Here is a 19,790-nt window from a genome sequence, read left to right as displayed (position 1 = left end):
ACCCCAGACGCTTCACATGCCTTGATTCAATCCACTGACAGCACGTCAACCCCGGTATACCACATCGCTCCAATTCACTCTATTCCTTGCCCTCCTTTCACCCTCCTGCATGTTCAGGCCCCGATCACACAAAATCTTTTTCACTCCATCTTTCCACCTCCAATTTGGTCTCCCTCTTCTCCTTGTTCCCTCCACCTCCGACACATATATCCTCTTGGTCAATCTTTCCTCACTCATTCTCTCCATGTGCCCAAACCACTTCAAAACACCCTCTTCTGCTCTCTCAACCACGCTCTTTTTATTTCCACACATCTCTCTTACCCTTACGTTACTCACTCGATCAAACCACCTCACACCACACATTGTCCTCAAACATCTCATTTCCAGCACGTCCATCCTCCTGCGCACAACTCTATCCATAGCCCACGCCTCGCAACCATACAACATTGTTGGAACCACTATTCCTTCAAACATACCCATTTTTGCTTTCCGAGATAATGTTCTCGACTTCCACACATTCTTCAAGGCCCCCAGAATTTTCGCCCCCTCCCCCATCCTATGATCCACTTCCGCTTCCATGGTTCCATCCGTTGCCAGATCCACTCCCAGATATCTAAAACACTTCACTTCCTCCAGTTTTTCTCCATTCAAACTCACCTCCCAATTGACTTGACCCTCAACCCTACTGTACCTAATAACCTTGCTCTTATTCACATTTACTCTTAACTTTCTTCTTCCACACACTTTACCAAGCACAGTCACCAGCTTCTGCAGTTTCTCACATGAATCAGCCACCAGCGCTGTATCATCAGCGAACAACAACTGACTCACTTCCCAAGCTCTCTCATCCCCAACAGACTTCATACTTGCCCCTCTTTCCAAAACTCTTGCATTTACCTCCCTAACAACCCCATCCATAAACAAATTAAACAACCATGGAGACATCACACACCCCTGCCGCAAACCTACATTCACTGAGAACCAATCACTTTCCTCTCTTCCTACACGTACACATGCCTTACATCCTCGATAAAAACTTTTCACTGCTTCTAACAACTTTCCTCCCACACCATATATTCTTTATACCTTCCACAGAGCATCTCTATCAACTCTATCATATGCCTTCTCCAGATCCATAAATGCTACATACAAATCCATTTGCTTTTCTAAGTATTTCTCACATACATTCTTCAAAGCAAACACCTGATCCACACATCCTCTACCACTTCTGAAACCACACTTCTCTTCCCCAATCTGATGCTCTGTACATGCCTTCACCCTTTCACTTAATACCCTCCCATATATATATATATATATATATCTATCCACGGGGATGGGGAGAAAGAATACTTCCCACGTATTCCCTGCATGTCGTAGAAGGCGACTAAAAGGGGAGGGAGCGGGATGGCTGGAAATCCTCCCCTCTCGTGGTTTTTTTTTTTTTCCCCAAAAGAAGGGACAGAGAAGGGGACCAGGTGAGGATATTCCCTCAAAGGCCCAGTCCTCTGTTCTTAATGCTACCTCACTAATGCGGGAAATGGCAAATAGTTTGAAAGTATGTGATAAAGGGTAAGAAAGTAAACTCTAGATTGATATGGATTAAACTGAAAGTTGATGGAGAGAGATGGGTGATTATTGGTGCATATGCACCTGGGCATGAGAAGAAAGATCATGAGAGGCAAGTGTTTTGGGAGCAGCTGAATAAGTGTGTTAGTAGTTTTGATGCACGAGACTGGGTTATAGTGATGGGTGATTTGAATGCAAAGGTGAGTAATGTGGCAGTTGAGGGAATACCAAACCACTCTTCCCCTTTAACCTTGAGCTTCGTTTCACTCAGAGCCAAAACATCCAGGTTCCTCTCCTCAAGCATACTACCTATCTCTCCCTTTTTCTCATCTTGGTTACATACACACACATTTAGATACCCCAATCTAAGCCTTCGAGGAGGATGAGCACTCCCCGCGTGACTCCTTCTTCTTTTTCCCCTTTTAGAAAGTTAAAATATATATCCCTGGGGATGTATATATATGTCTATATATATATATCTATCCATGGGAATGGGGAGAAAGAATACTTCCCACGTATTCCCTGCGTGTCGTAGAAGGCGACTAAAAGGGGAGGGAGTGGGGGGGCTGGAAATCCTCCCCTCGTGTTTTTGTTTTTTTTTTCCCAAAAGAAGGGACAGAGAAGGGGGCCAGGTGAGGATATTCCCTCAAAGGCCCAGTCCTCTGTTCTTAATGCTACCTCGCTATTATGGGAAAGGCAAATAGTTTGAAAATATGTGATAGAGGGTAAGAAAGTTAACTCTACATTGATATGGGTAAAACTGAAAGTTGATGGAGAGAGATGGGTGATTATTGGTGCATATGCACCTGGGCATGAGAAGAAAGATCATGAGAGGCAAGTGTTTTGGGAGCAGCTGAATGAGTGTGTTAGTAGTTTTGATGCACGAGACTGGGTTATAGTGATGGGTGATTTGAATGCAAAGGTGAGTAATGTGGCAGTTGAGGGAATAATTGGTATACATGGAGTGTTCAGTGTTGTAAATGGAAATGGTGAAGAGCTTGTAGATTTATGTGCTGAAAAAGGACTGGTGATTGGGAATACCTGGTTTAAAAAGAGAGATATACATAAATATACGTATGTAAGTAGGAGAGATGGCCAGAGAGCATTATTGGATTACGTGTTAATTGATAGGCGTGCGAAAGAGAGACTTTTGGATGTTAATGTGCTGAGAGGTGCAACTGGAGGGATGTCTGATCATTATCTTGTGGAGGCGAAGGTGAAGATTTGTATAGGTTTTCAGAAAAGAAGGGAGAATGTTGGGGTGAAGAGAGTGGTGAGAGTAAGTGAGCTTGGGAAGGAGACTTGTGTGAGGAAGTACCAGGAGAGACTGAGTACAGAATGGAAAAAGGTGAGAACAAAGGAGGTAAGGGGAGTGGGGGAGGAATGGGATGTATTTAGGGAAGCAGTGATGGCTTGCGCAAAAGATGCTTGTGGCATGAGAAGCGTGGGAGGTGGGCAGATTAGAAAGGGTAGTGAGCAGTGGGATGAAGAAGTAAGATTATTAGTGAAAGAGAAGAGAGAGGCATTAGGATGATTTTTGTAGGGAAATAATGCAGATGAGTGGGAGATGTATAAAAGAAAGAGGCAGGAGGTCAAGAGAAACGTGCAAGAGGTGAAAAAGAGGGCAAATGAGAGTTGGGGTGAGACAGTATCATTAAATATTAGGGGCCTTGAAGAATGTGTGGAAGTCGAGAACATCATCTCGGAAAGCAAAAATGGGTATGTTTGAAGGAATAGTGGTTCCAACAATGTTGTATGGTTGCGAGGCGTGGGCTATGGATAGAGTTGTGCGCAGGAGGATGGATGTGCTGGAAATGAGATGTTTGAGGACAATGTGTGGTGTGAGGTGGTTTGATCGAGTGAGTAACGTAAGGGTAAGAGAGATGTGTGGAAATAAAAAGAGCGTGGTTGAGAGAGCAGAAGAGGGTGTTTTGAAGTGGTTTGGGCACATGGAGAGGATGAGTGAGGAAAGATTGACCAAGAGGATATATGTGTCGGAGGTGGAGGGAACAAGGAGAAGAGGGAGACCAAATTGGAGGTGGAAAGATGGAGTGAAAAAGATTTTGTGTGATCGGGGCCTGAACATGCAGGAGGGTGAAAGGAGGGCAAGGAATAGAGTGAATTGGAGCGATGTGGTATACCGGGGTTGACGTGCTGTCAGTGGATTGAATCAAGGCATGTGAAGCGTCTGGGGTAAACCATGGAAAGCTGGGTAGGTATGTATATTTGCGTGTGTGGACGTATGTATATACATGTGTATGGGGGGGGGGGTTGGGCCATTTCTTTCGTCTGTTTCCTTGCGCTACCTCGCAAACGCGGGAGACAGCGACAAAGTATAATAAAAAATAAAAAAATAAAAAGATGTTTTGGAAGGAGGTAAATAAAGTGCGTAAGACAAGGGAACAAATGGGAACCTCAGTGAAGGGGCTAATGGGGAGGTGATAACAAATAGTGGTGATGTGAGAAGGAGATGGAGGTTTGTTGAATGTGTTTGATGATAGAGTGGCAGATATAGGGTGTTTTGGTCGAGGTGGTGTGTAAATTGAGAGGGTTAAGGAAAATGATTTGGTAAACAGAGAAGAGTTAGTCAAAGCTTTGCAGAAGATGAAAGCCGGCAAGGCAGCGGGATTGGATGAAATTGCTGTGGAATTTATTAAAAAAGGGGGTGATTTTATTGTTGACTGGTTGGTAAGGTTGTTTAATGTATGTATGACTCATGGTGAGGTGCCTGAGGATTGACAGAATACCTGCATAGTGCTATTGTACAAAGGCAAAGGGGACAAAGGTGAGTGCTCAAATTACAAAGGTATAAGTTTGTTGAGTATTCCTGGTAAATTGTATGGGAGGGTATTGATTAAGAGGGTGAAGGCATGTACAGAGCATCAGATTGGGGAAGAGCAATGTGGTTTCAGAAGTGGTAGAGGATGTGTGGATCAGGTGTTTGCTTTGAAGAATGTATGTGAGAAATACTTAGAAAAGGAAATGGATTTGTATGTAGCATTTATGGATCTGGAGAAGACATATGTCAAAGTTGATAGAGATGCTCTGTGGAAGGTATTAAGGATATATGGTGTGGGAGGCAAGTTGTTAGAAGCAGTGAAAAGTTTTTATCGAGGATGTAAGGCATGTGTATGTGTAGGAAGAGAGGAAAGTGATTGGTCCTCAGGAAATGTAGGTTTGCGGCAGGGATGTGTGATGTCTCCATGGTTGTTTAATTTGTTTATGGATGGGGTTGTTAGGGAGGTGAATGTAAGAGTTTTGGAAAAAGGGGCAAGTATGCAGTCTGTTGTGGATGAGAGAGCTTGGGAAGTGAGTCAGTTGTTGTTTGCTGATGATACAGTGCTGGTGGCTGATTCATGTGAGAAACTGCAGAAGCTGGTGACTGAGTTTGGAAAAGTGTGTGAGAGAAGAAAGTTTAGTGTAAATGTGAATAAGAGTAAGGTTAGTAGGTACAGTAGGGTTGAGGGTCAAGTCAATTGGGAGGTAAGTTTGAATAGAGAAAAACTGGAGGAAGTGAAGTGTTTTAGATATCTGGTAGTGGATTTGGCAGCAGATGGAACCATGGAAGCGGAAGTGAATCATAGGGTAGGGGAGGGGGCGAAAATTCTGGGAGCGTTGAAGAGTGTGTGGAAGTCGAGAACATTATCTCGGAAAGCAAAAATGGTTATGTTTGAAGGAATAGTGGTCCCAACAATGTTGTATGGTTGCGAGGCGTGGGCTATGGATAGAGTTGTGCACAGGAGGGTGGATGTGCTGGAAATGAGGTGTTTGAGGACAATATGTGGTGTGAGGTGGTTTTATCGAGTAAGTAATAATAGGGTAAGAGAGATGTGTGGTAATAAAAAGAGTGTGGTTGAGAGAGCAGAAGAGGGTGTTTTGAAATGGTTTCGTCACATGGAGAGAATGGGTGAGGAAAGATTGACAAAGAGGTCATATGTGTCGGAGGTAGAGGGAATGAGGAGAAGTGGGAGACCAAATTGGAGGTGGAAAGATGGAGTGAAAAAGATTTTTTAGTGATCGGGGCCTGAACATGTAGGAGGGTGAAAGGCGTGCAAGGAATAGAGTGAATTGGAACGATGTGGTATACCGGGGTCGACGTGCTGTTAATGGATTGAACCAGGGCATGTGAAGCATCTGGGGTAAACCATGGAAAGTTCTGTGTGGCCTGGATGTGGAAAGGGAGCTGTGGTTTCGGTGCATTATTACGTGACAGCTAGAGACTGAGTGTGAACGAATGGGGGCTTTTGTTGTCTTTTCCTAGACCTACCTTGCACACATGAGGGAGCAGGGGGTTGTTATTACATGTGTGGTGAGGTGGCGATGGGAATGAATAAAGGCAGACGGTATGAATTATGTACACGTGTATATATGTATATGTCTGTGTGTGTATATACATGTATACATTGAGATGTATAGATATGTATATTTGTGTGTGTCGACGTGTATGTATATACGTGTGTGTGGGTGGGTTGGGCCATTCTTTCGTCTGTTTCCTTGTGCTACCTCGCTAATGTGGGAAACAGCAACAAAGCAAAATAAATAAATAAATATATATATATATATATATATATATATATATATATATATATATTTTTTTTTTTTTTTTTTTTTTTTTTATACTTTGTCGCTGTCTCCCGCGTTTGCGAGGTAGCGCAAGGAAACAGACGAAAGAAATGGCCCAACCCCCCCCCCCATACACATGTACATACACACGTCCACACACGCAAATATACATACCTACACAGCTTTCCATGGTTTACCCCAGACGCTTCACATGCCTTGATTCAATCCACTGACAGCACGTCAACCCCTGTATACCACATCGCTCCAATTCACTCTATTCCTTGCCCTCCTTTCACCCTCCTGCATGTTCAGGCCCCGATCACACAAAATCTTTTTCACTCCATCTTTCCACCTCCAATTTGGTCTCCCTCTTCTCCTCGTTCCCTCCACCTCCGACACATATATCCTCTTGGTCAATCTTTCCTCACTCATTCTCTCCATGTGCCCAAACCATTTCAAAACACCCTCTTCTGCTCTCTCAACCACGCTCTTTTTATTTCCACACATCTCTCTTACCCTTACGTTACTTACTCGATCAAACCACCTCACACCACACATTTTCCTCAAACATCTCATTTCCAGCACATCCATCCTCCTGCGCACATCTCTATCCATAGCCCACGCCTCGCAACCATACAACATTGTTGGAACCACTATTCCTTCAAACATACCCATTTTTGCTTTCCGAGATAATGTTCTCGACTTCCACACATTTTTCAAGGCTCCCAAAATTTTCGCCCCCTCCCCCACCCTATGATCCACTTCCGCTTCCATGGTTCCATCCGCTGACAGATCCACTCCCAGATATCTAAAACACTTCACTTCCTCCAGTTTTTCTCCATTCAAACTCACCTCCCAATTGACTTGACCCTCACCCCTACTGTACCTAATAACCTTGCTCTTATTCACATTTACTCTTAACTTTCTTCTTCCACACACTTTACCAAACTCAGTCACCAGCTTCTGCAGTTTCTCACATGAATCAGCCACCAGCGCTGTATCATCAGCGAACAACAACTGACTCACTTCCCAAGCTCTCTCATCCCCAACAGACTTCATACTTGCCCCTCTTTCCAGGACTCTTGCATTTACCTCCCTAACAACCCCATCCATAAACAAATTAAACAACCATGGAGACATCACACACCCCTGCCGCAAACCTACATTCACTGAGAACCAATCACTTTCCTCTCTTCCTACACGTACACATGCCTTACATCCTCGATAAAAACTTTTCACTGCTTCTAACAACTTTCCTCCCACACCATATATTCTTAATACCTTCCACAGAGCATCTCTATCAACTCTATCATATGCCTTCTCCAGATCCATAAATGCTACATACAAATCCATTTGCTTTTCTAAGTATTTCTCACATACATTCTTCAAAGCAAACACCTGATCCACACATCCTCTACCACTTCTGAAACCGCACTGCTCTTCCCCAATCTGATGCTCTGTACATGCCTTCACCCTCTCAATCAATACCCTCCCATATAATTTACCAGGAATACTCAACAAACTTATACCTCTGTAATTTGAGCACTCACTCTTATCCCCTTTGCCTTTGTACAATGGCAAAGGGGATATATATATATTTTTTTTTTTTTTTTTTTTTTTTTTATACTTTGTCGCTGTCTCCCGCGTTTGCGAGGTAGCACAAGGAAACAGACGAAAGAAATGGCCCAACCCCCCCCCCCATACACATGTACATACACACGTCCACACACGCAAATATACATACCTACACAGCTTTCCATGGTTTACCCCAGACACTTCACATGCCTTGCTTCAATCCACTGACAGCACGTCAACCCCTGTATACCACATGACTCCAATTCACTCTATTTCTTGCCCTCCTTTCACCCTCCTGCATGTTCAGGCCCCGATCACACAAAATCTTTTTCACTCCATCTTTCCACCTCCAATTTGGTCTCCCTCTTCTCCTCGTTCCCTCCACCTCCGACACATATATCCTCTTGGTCAATCTCTCCTCACTCATTCTCTCCATGTGCCCAAACCATTTCAAAACACCCTCTTTTGCTCTCTCGACCACGCTCTTTTTATTTCCACACATCTCTCTTACCCTTACGTTACTTACTCGATCAAACCACCTCACACCACACATTGTCCTCACGATATATATATATATATATATATATATATATATATATATATATATATATATATATATATATATATATATATATGGATGGAGTGTGATGGTGAGGTATGGTGGCTAGTGTTTTAAGGTTGTTTCCTGAGAGTGAAGAGGATTACGGAAGATTATGATTCTGTTTTATGATGTACTTGAGCATAGGCAATATAAGATAAATGTATGTTAAAGTAAAGCAATGGTGTTTGAAAGGAAAGATTGAAAGTATAGGTTTTGTAGAACTATATAGAGTGAGAGGAAAGTGCGCTAAACTGTGTTACAGATATGGGGGGAGAAACTGGAAGAAGTGAGAAATTTTGAAGTGTTTAGGAGCTATCATGGATAAGTTTGGTGATATGGAAGGAGAGATAAGTAAGAGAACAGTTAAGGATAGAAGAGTCAATGGGTTCCTTGATAGAATAATGAAGGGTAGAGGTGTAAGTACAAAAGTAAAGAGAGGATTAAAATACAGCATAGTCCTTCCTACCTTTCTCTTTGAAGCCAAAGATGGTCATGGAATTAGTCACAGAGGTCAAGAATCCAAACTGTGAAAATGAGCTGTTTTAGAGGAGCATGTGGTATATCTAGATAGAATGGAGGGGTGTATGAAAGATGTGGTATGGCATGGAATGCATTGTGAAGTAGTAGAGTTGGTGAAATGTAATACATTGAGGTGGTTTGGGTATGTGGAAAGAATGCAAGACTGGGAGTTTACAAGGAGAGTGAATGATGATATAATCATTAAAGTGGTTGGTGTGAGAGGAAGACCACCTGTAACATGAGGAATAAAGTGGAGGAATACTGGATGGAGAGAAATGGTGGATGAATGCATGGAGTGGTGTATGTGAGGGAGGCATGTAAGGACAGGGGTAAGTGGAGACTTTTGCCATGTTCACCCACTTGATATGAGTTCCCAGAGGGAAGGGATGTCAGAGATATAGTTAGATACATAGTCTCATCAAAAGGATTCTAGATTTCTCTGGTATTGGAAGTTGTGTTTTAGGCTAGAGGAGGAGCCTATGGACGGAGGTTGTAGGTATCATTAGAACTCTTTCAAAGAAATTGGTCCTTGGGTCATTATGAATAAACCAAATAGTCATATCTGAGTTATTTTATCAAATAAGTATAATCTGCCTTTCATTTACATATTTCTCTTTTATTTTTATTCATACTTTGTTTTTCAGGTACCCTCATTCCAAACAACTTAGTTGAACGGCTTTGTGTAGTCATGGAAGAAGAAAGTACAGAATCATTTGAGGAAACATTTACTGATGAAGAGAGCAGTGATAGTAAAGACAGTAAGGAATAGTAAAAATGTTTGTGATAGCAATTGTGAAAGTGAAAAATGACACAAATGACCATTTCAGGAGCAGGAAAACAAAGGAGCAGTAACACATACTTGGTTGGCTTTTTTATAGGTTGTTATCAAGAGTGCAGAATTAGTGCAAAATTGAATTATAAATGTATAAATTTTGTTTTAATTAGACAGTTGAACATATGTACTGTAAGGCTGCTCCAGACTAAGTAGTTTCTTGTCCTGAATTATTTAGTGTTATTGCCATTCAGTGGATGTGTTTTTGTCGGTGCTGTTTATTGTGCCAGTGAAGGTCAACCACAAGACTGAATTTCATCAGGAATTCTGAGCTGCCTGAAGCAGGCGTAGTGCAGAGCAGTTTCTATTGCATCCCCAGCTAGGTTGTATTGCTGGGTTGAATGTAATCATCACATCCCTCATCTTCAGTGGTAATTTGTATTTATGGGTCATGGTATATTCACACTGTGCTGTGGATGCTCAGGAAAGTGATCATCTCTACCCCTGTGCTTCACACTTCATGTGAATATGGTGAAGTTACTTAGCTTGTCACAATATTGGTTCTGGGCTTTTTGTCCATGGATTTCAGGTTGACTTGCTGGCAAACATTTAAAGATGGCGAAGATTGAAGAGGAAACCAGTTAACCTTGGTATGGGCAAGTGATATTTTCACATGAATACCCCTCCAGTAAGGGGGTCAGATGGCAAATATTGTGGACGTGTATTGTACCTGCTGTCGAACCAAGAACTATGATATTAAAGGAGTGAGCAAATACTTAGTTATCATTATAGTGGAAAACTGTAGTTATTTCATAGATTTTGGCACCTGATGATTTGCATTTGTGTATTAATTGTGCACAAATTACTGTATGTTGCCTTTCAGGACTGTAGTCTTGAATGATTGAATCATGATATTTTACCCATTAGATTTATTTAGCCCTTTGGTCCAGTGATGCACCATGGTAGTCCTGAAATAATGTAAAGGATAACATGTGAGGAGAACTACCTTTTCCTGGAATTATTGTATTCATTTGCAATCATCTGCATGTAACATACTTCGTATCAGTTAATATTTAATTGAACTTGTTTTTGAAAGTATATGATGTATATATGATTTACTCTTACTGTGCATAATGTATGAATTTGAAGGTATTCTTTCTTTACACTGATATATTGAATGTGCTGTGAAAGGATGTAAATTTTATGTCTGCAAGATGACCTTCATGATTTAGAATTCACATTAGTAGAATTTAAAAGGTGTAGCTTTTCATTGATAGCTTCTTCAGTAATTTGGATGTAGACAGTGCAGTTATGATGATTTATCAGGTAGGCATTAGTAGTTCACCTAGATGAGGAATTGCAGGACATGGTCAGCAGGTACTGTACTTGTAATCAGTTTACAGGGCATTTTCCAAAGTATTGTACAACGTGATCTCGTATGACCTGAAAGTTCTTTTATGGCCGCAATTCTGTAGCTTTGTGTGTTGCAAATATTATACTTGGTTGGTGTTGATATTCAACAGTGATTGGCTACAGTGGTTTCTTCTGAACACGGGTCTCTTTTTATCCTATCAGAAACTAAGTAGCAGTCAGTCTTTTTTAAATTATTACAATATATTTTTCTGCTGCATGTAAGGCTTCAGAGTTTGGGACATAATATTTCTGGTGCCAGTTTGGCAACAGTGTAGATAGTACAAGTGGTTTCACAAGAGCAAGTGCCAGCAGGAGGGGGCTTCTAAATCAGAGATTATTTAACTTTTAAAGTTATACTAATTTTAACTATTATTATTATTATTATTATTATTATTATTATTATTATTATTATTATTATTATTTATTATCAATATTATTGCAACACCTTGATGGAATAAAAGTGAAATGCAATAAGCTTGAGTATGTATGCACTTGATATGATACATGATTATATTTTCTTTATTATGTAACCTCAAGACCCCTTTTGTGTGGCTCCTGCAGCTTTGAGGTTGCTCTCCATGCAAGAGCATGCTCCTGCAGCTTTGAGGCTGCACTCCATGCAAGATCAAGGAAATACTGCATCCCTTCGGAGCAGGAAGACCCTCAATGGAGCTGCACTCCATTCCATCCACTGACGGAAAAAATCAACTTCATTCATGATATAGCCACTTTCAGGTATATTCCAGCAACAACCAGTGATGTATAGATTAATTAAACAGTTTCAGGACCAAATTTTAGGAGGTCTGGCAGTTGCAAGGCTACCCTTCAGTTAGCAGGGAAATGTTGGACTTTTTTGGAGTGATAAGTTCTTCGATGAGTCTGTCATACTCCTTTTCTTCTACTTATGGTGATATAACCTTAACAAAGATGACTTTTCATTTTTAGTACAATGTATAATCCCGTGTGGGTAGTCCAGAGTGCAGCGTCAAGCTGTCTCCAGACCCAAACTCTCTCTCTCTCTCTCTCTCTCTCACTCTCTCTCTCTCTCTCTCTCCTCTCTCCCCCTCTCCCCCTTCTCCATCTCTCTCTCTCTCTCATCTCTCTCTCTCTCACTCTCTCTCTCTCTCTCACTCTCACTCTCTCTCTCTCTCTCTCTCTCTCTCCTCTCTCTCTCTCTCTCTCTCTTCTCTCTCTCTCTCCTCTCTCCTCTCTCTCTCTCGGGACTGATGACCTGGCCATCATTCTCCTACTACTGATGAAAGCCAGGAACATTAACCCAAACTCAAGACCATGATAGTACATTTGCCCACAGCGCCATACCCTTATCACGAAAAAGCTTTACCATGTCAGATACTCCAGCTGCTTCAAGTGTTATTACCTTCATTGCACATCACTGTCCACCATAAAGGACTGCTCGGAACTATGGACGTACAACAACCACGTATTCACAAACAACCAGTGAAAAATGCACAATTTCTCCCTTAATAAGCTAACCCCTCTACTCCCCAAAACCCTATTCACACACTAAGTATTGTGCAGTTCAACACAAATGGCATCAGCAACAAGCACATAGAAGTACTCAAACCTTCTTCAGGAACATAACATATGCATGCCCTGTAGCCCTCGTCCAATCCTTCATACCACCATTTTATAATTGCACAGTCTAAGGCAGAACAGACAACATTGACAAGGTGGAGGACTTATGACACTTATACATCCCATTCATAGGACTTACTTGAAGTATAAAACTGATCACAAACAATGACAGCACTTGAAAGACATTTCATAGAAATGAAACAATCTCTGCTGACATATCTTCCCCTTCCAGAGGACTTATGACACTTATACATCCCCTTCATAGGACTTACTTGAAGTATAAAACTGATCACAAACAATGACAACACTTGAATGACATTTCATAGAAATGAAACAATCTCTGCTGACATATCTTCCCCTTCCACCTCTATCTGAAAAATCTGAAATTCTCCCCATATGTAAAACCTTCCCAACATGCTGACATCCTATCAGTGAGGATATTCCAGTACTCACCATCCAACATAGCTCAGCACTCCCACCCAGAGACCCCAAGGTGAACTACTCATAAAGCTACAGCATCCTTTCAACATCCTCAGTCAACTAACCAACTGCACTCCAAATCCAGTATCTCCAGCAATTATCTTTGCCAGACATTAGTTTTTGTACACCAGCGCTGCACACAAGGACAACCTTAACACACTGCTTGGACTCTTCTTTAACTACTTGCTCATTTTGATAATTCTCCACATAGTCCAGTTCATAGCAACAGAATTTCCATAACCCACACAGAAAAAAAGAAATGTAGACTGGCCAACATTTACACACTGCATGGTTTCCAAGGTCCAAAACTTCCCTTTAAGTGGTTTTCACTCCTTATATCATGGCATTTAAAGCCTTCCAGACCACCCTCATATTTCCCAATATCATTTCTTTCCGGTATTCAGACCGAAAAACTGCTCCACAACAGAAACAAGCAAGATATTCAACTCTCACATGCACAACAGCGTAAGACCCAACAACACCACCACAGTACACACAAACCTTACACAGTATACCCTAGAGGGCTTCGATCAACCACAATCCTATCCTGCCTAATGCTAATGACAGTAGACACCATCAAAGCATTAGAAATTGTCCCCTAACACATTCTCACTTAAAAGATTTTTATGCTACCCTGCACAGCAATGACAAGATGTGGTTGGCTAACTTCATGGCTGGTTGCTGTGCCAGAGTTACTCACAGTGGCTTCACCCTAAAGTATTTCAGTGCACTCCAGATATGTAGGTGTTATTAACTTCCTCCAACTTGAGGTAACATCACGAATGAAAAGTCACCTTTGATAAGGGTGTGTCATTGTCAGTTCATGAAACAGAATAGTCTCATCCTTGTCAAAGAACTTCTCACTTCACAGGAGACCATGTGGCAAGTATTTAAGAAAAAGCAATGTATTTAATGTGAAAAATCTAAATTTTGTTGATACAAGAGACCCATAATATCTGGAAAAAAGCCTAAAGATGTTATTGTTAGTAATGGGGCAAGCATTCAAGGAAAGCAGCAGTTTGGATGTGAAAAAGTATGTTATAAAGCATACAGACATTTGTTATCTTACGCCACTTTGACAAATTGAACTGATAAGTAATGTACCATACCTTATTGTATTTTCTTATGTTTTATCATTGAAAACTATTGTTTTTATTCATTAACTGGTTTAAAGATTTGCTGTTTGTGCACTGCCATTATGTATTCTATTACTAGTATCACAATGAACCCTCCATACAGGGTCTGCTAAAAGCCTTGTTTGCCTGCCATATATTTTCAAAGGCAATATACTGACTGCTAAAGTTTATAGTGGGTACAAACATATGTTGCTCTTGGGATGAAATCATCATACATCTGGTTGCTGACTCTGGTATTTTCAGCACCAGCAACCTATCTCAGTGTGTCAGTCCATCTTGAGGGAACGACATTCTTGCCATACTCTTCCAGGCTACCACATCATTTTGGGAATTTTGTTTTTAGATACTGTAATTCTTCCACCTGTGTTTAAATATGGTTGACCTTTACCTTTCCAAGAAGGAAAAAACCTGAATTCTTGCCTGGAATCAAGAAAATGTGATTTCATGTCAGATTTCTAGGTTCACTGGACACTCAGAAAGCATGATCAGGCATCTACTCCCTGCACCACCTCATCAGAGCCTAGCTTCCTACAGAACATCAGTACCCTATGGAAGCAAAAGATGAACCTTAGGAACCTTGCCAATTCCATGCCCAGATATCTGCAGATGGTAGTGAAGGTCAAAGAAGAGATGACAGAAATGAAATGTAAATGTGACATTGCATGTGAAAATGTAAGAGAAGCAGACAATGTTTTTTGTGGACACTGTTATCAGTAATAGGTTGGCAGTGGTGCTATTTCTACTTATCTCATTGCCTTTTTTACAGCATGGGAATCAGGAATGTATCCCATCTGCAAATGATTGTATGGGTTTTTTTTTTTTTTTTTTTTTTTTTTTTTTTTTTTTTTTTTTTTTGCCGCTGTCTCCCGCGTTTGCGAGGTAGCGCAAGGAAACAGACGAAAGAAATGGCCCAACCCACCCCCATACACATGTATATACATACGTCCACACACGCAAATATACATACCTACACAGCTTTCCATGGTTTACCCCAGACGCTTCACATGCCTTGATTCAATCCACTGACAGCACGTCAACCCCGGTATACCACATCGCTCCAATTCACTCTATTCCTTGCCCTCCTTTCACCCTCCTGCATGTTCAGGCCCCGATCACACAAAATCTTTTTCACTCCATCTTTCCACCTCCAATTTGGTCTCCCTCTTCTCCTCGTTCCCTCCACCTCCGACACATATATTCTCTTGGTCAATCTTTCCTCACTCATTCTCTCCATGTGCCCGAACCATTTCAAAACACCCTCTTCTGCTCTCTCAACCACGCTCTTTTTATTTCCACACATCTCTCTTACCCTTACGTTACTTACTCGATCAAACCACCTCACACCACATATTGTCCTCAAACATCTCATTTCCAGCACATCCATCCTCCTGCGCACAACTCTATCCATAGCCCACGTCTCGCAACCATACAACATTGTTGGAACCACTATTCCTTCAAACATACCCATTTTTGCTTTCCGAGATAATGTTCTCGACTTCCACACATTCTTCAAGGCTCCCAGAATTTTCGCCCCCTCCCCCACCCTATGATCCACTTCCGCTTCCATGGTTCCATCCGCTGCCAGATCCACTCCCAGATATCTAAAACACTTCACTTCCTCCAGTTTTTCTCCATTCAAACTCACCTCCCAATTGACTTGCCCCTCAACCCTACTGTACCTACTGTGTATGTGTATGTGAAGCATCTGGGGTAAACCATGGAAAGTTTTGTGGGGCCTGGATGTGGATAGGGAGCTGTGGTTTCAATGCATTACACATGACAGCTAGACACTGAGTGTGAATGAATGTGCCCTTCTTTTTTTCTGGGGCTACTTCTCTGAAGCAGGGAGCAGCGATGCTGTTTCCTGTGGGGTGGGGTGGCGCCGGGAATGGATGAAGGCCACCAAGTATAAATATTATTATTATACTTGATCACCGGCTCCTGCGTCAGCTAGGTAGCACCATGAAACAGACAATGGACCATCCACTCATATCCACACACACACACACACACACACACACACACACACACACACACATATATATTTTATATTTTTTTTTTTTATTATACTTTGTCGCTGTCTCCCGCGTTTGCGAGGTAGCGCAAGGAAACAGACGAAAGAAATGGCCCAACCCCCCCCCCATACACATGTATATACATACGTCCACACACGCAAATATACATACCTACACAGCTTTCCATGGTTTACCCCAGACGCTTCACATGCCTTGCTTCAATCCACTGACAGCACGTCAACCCCGGTATACCACATCGCTCCAATTCACTCTATTCCTTGCCCTCCTTTCACCCTCCTGCATGTTCAGGCCCCGATCACACAAAATCTTTTTCACTCCATCTTTCCACCTCCAATTTGGTCTCCCTCTTCTCCTTGTTCCCTCCACCTCCGACACATATATCCTCTTGGTCAATCTTTCCTCACTCATCCTCTCCATGTGCCCAAACCACTTCAAAACACCCTCTTCTGCTCTCTCAACCACGCTCTTTTTATTTCCACACATCTCTCTTACCCTTACGTTACTCACTCGATCAAACCACCTCACACCACACATTGTCCTCAAACATCTCATTTCCAGCACAGCCATCCTCCTGCGCACGACTCTATCCATAACCCACGCCTCGCAACCATACAACATTGTTGGAACCACTATTCCTTCAAACATACCCATTTTTGCTTTCCGAGATAATGTTCTCGACTTCCACACATTCTTCAAGGCTCCCAGGATTTTCGCCCCCTCCCCACCCTATGATCCACTTCCGCTTCCATGGTTCCATCCGCTGCCAGATCCACTCCCAGATATCTAAAACACTTCACTTCCTCCAGTTTTTCTCCATTCAAACTCACCTCCCAATTGACTTGACCCTCAACCCTACTGTACCTAATAACCTTGCTCTTATTCACATTTACTCTTAACTTTCTTCTTCCACACACTTTTCCAAACTCAGTCACCAGCTTCTGCAGTTTCTCACATGAATCAGCCACCAGCGCTGTATCATCAGCGAACAACAATTGACTCACTTCCCAAGCTCTCTCATCCCCAACAGACTTCATACTTGCCCCTCTTTCCAAAACTCTTGCATTTACCTCCCTAACAACCCCATCCATAAACAAATTAAACAACCATGGAGACATCACACACCCCTGCCACAAACCTACATTCACTGAGAACCAATCACTTTCCTCTCTTCCTACACGTACACATGCCTTACATCCTCGATAATATATATATATATATATATATATATATATATATATATATATATATATTAAATTTTTTATTTATCATACTTTGTCGCTGTCTCCCTCATTAGTGATGTAGCACCAGGAACCAGACGGAAGAATGGCCCAACCCACCCACTTACACATTTATATACATACACGCCCACACACGCACATATATACATACCTGTACATTTCAACCTGTACATACATATACACACGCAGACATACACATATACACATGTACATATTCACACTTGCTGTCTTCATTCATTCCTGTCGCCACCCTGCCACACATGAAAAACAGGCCCCCCCACCACTTACTCGATCAAACCACCTCACACCCCATATTGTCCTCAATCATTTCATTTCCAACACATCCACTTTCCTCCGTACAACCCTATCTATAGCACATGCTCTGCAACCATATGATATTGTTGGAACTATTATGCCTTCAAACATACCCATTTTTGCTCTCTCAAATAAAGTTCTCTCCTTTCAAACATTCTTCATTGCTTCCAGAATCTTTGCCCCCTCCCCACCCTGTGACTAACTTCCACTTCCATGGCTCCATTTGCTGCCAAGTCCACTCCCATATATCTAAAGCACTTTGCTTCCTCCAACCTTTCTCCATTTAAACTTACATCCCAGTTAACTCATCCCTCAACCCTACTGAAGCTAGTAACCTTGATCTTATTCACATTTACTCTCAACTTTCTCCTTTCACACACTTCTCTACACTCAGTCACCAACCTCTGCAGTTTCTCACTTGAATCACCCACCAGTGCTGTATCATCAGTGAACAGCAACTGACTCACTTCCCAGGCCTATTCATCCCCAGTAAACTGCATATTCACCCCTCTCTCCAAAACTCCTTCATTTTCCTGCCTAACCACCCCATCCATAAACATATTAAGCAACCATGGGGACATCAACCACCCCTGCCACAGACCAACCTTCACTGGGAACCAGTCACTTTTTTCTTTTCCTTCTCATACACATGCCATATACTGCCTCTAACAACTTACCCCCACACCATGTACTCTTAAGACCTTCCACAAGGTATCTCTGTCAATCCTATCATATGCCTTCTCCTGATTCATAAATGCCACATACAAATCCATCTGTTTTTCTAAGTATTTCTCACACAAATTCTTCAAAGCAAACACCTGATCCACACATCCTCTACCACTTCTGAAACCACACTGCTCCTTCCAAATCTGATGCTCTGAACATGCCTTCACCCTCTCTGTCAATACCCTCCCTTACAATTTTACAGGAATACTCAACAGACTTATGCCTCTATAGTTTGAACACTCACCTTTATCCTCTTTACCTATGTACAATGGCTTTATACGTGCATTCTGCCAATCCTCAGGCACTTCACCATGATCCATACATACGTTGAATATCCTTACCAACCAATCAACAACAGTCACCCCCTTTCTTAATATATTCAACTGCAATACCATCCAGACCTGCTGCCTTGCTGGATTTCGTCTTCTGCAAGGCTTTCACCACCTCTTCTCTTATAACCAAACCATTCCCCCTACCCCTCTCAACTTTACACATCACCCCAACCAAAACACCCTACATCTGCCACTCTATCATCAAACACTTTTAACAAATCTTCAAAATACTCTTTCCGTCTTCTCTTCATCGCTCCCTGTTATCATTTCCTCACTTGCTCCCTTCACTGATGTTCCCATTTGTTCTCTTGTATTTTGTGCATTATTTACCTCCTTCCAAAACATCTTTTTATTATCCCTAAAGTTAAATGACACTTATCCCAACTCTCATTTGCCCTCTTTTTCAACCCTTGCACATTTCTCTTGACCTCATGCCACTTTCTTTTATACATCTCCCAGTCATTTGCACTCCTTCCTTGTAAGTATCGTCCAAATGCATCTCTCTTCTCTTTCACTAACTAATTTACTTCTTCATCCCACCACTCACTACCCTTTCTAATCCACCTATCTCCCACCTTTCTTATGCCACATGCATCTTTTGCACATGCCATCTCTGCTTCCCTAAATACATCCCATTCCTCACCCACTTTCCTCACGTCATTTGCTTTCTCCTTTTGCCATTCTACACTCGATATCTGCTTGTACTCCCTCACACAAGTCTCCTTTCCAAGCTCATTTACTTTCACCTTTCTTCTCCCCAACAATCTCTCTTCCTTTTTGAAAACCTCTACAAATCTTCACCTTTTCCTCCACAAGATAGTGATCAGACATCCCACCAGCTGCCCCTCTCAGCTCCATTATATTCAGGAGTCGTGACTTTTACATGCCTATCAATTAATACGTAATCTAATAATGCCCTTTG

The 19,790-nt window shown here is 41.9% G+C and overlaps 1 protein-coding gene across 2 annotated transcripts in view; it reads left to right on the top strand.

Annotated features, from left to right (window-relative positions):
* Nucleotides 1–11,483, top strand: part of sno (strawberry notch) — a 468,152-nt gene extending 456,669 nt beyond the window's left edge. For both annotated transcript variants that reach the window (XM_071695604.1, XM_071695603.1), the window contains one exon: nt 9,469–11,483. In XM_071695604.1, the coding sequence (XP_071551705.1) occupies nt 9,469–9,593 (125 nt within the window). In that variant the 3' untranslated portion in view covers nt 9,594–11,483. The remainder of the gene's footprint in view (nt 1–9,468) is intronic.
* Nucleotides 11,484–19,790: the final 8,307 nt, after the last annotated feature.

Source organism: Panulirus ornatus, chromosome 58 (assembly GCF_036320965.1).
Source record: "Panulirus ornatus isolate Po-2019 chromosome 58, ASM3632096v1, whole genome shotgun sequence".
NCBI lineage: Eukaryota > Metazoa > Arthropoda > Malacostraca > Decapoda > Palinuridae > Panulirus > Panulirus ornatus.
The sequence above is the reverse complement of the archived record's forward strand: the minus strand, read 5'-3'. Positions and strand labels throughout refer to the sequence as shown.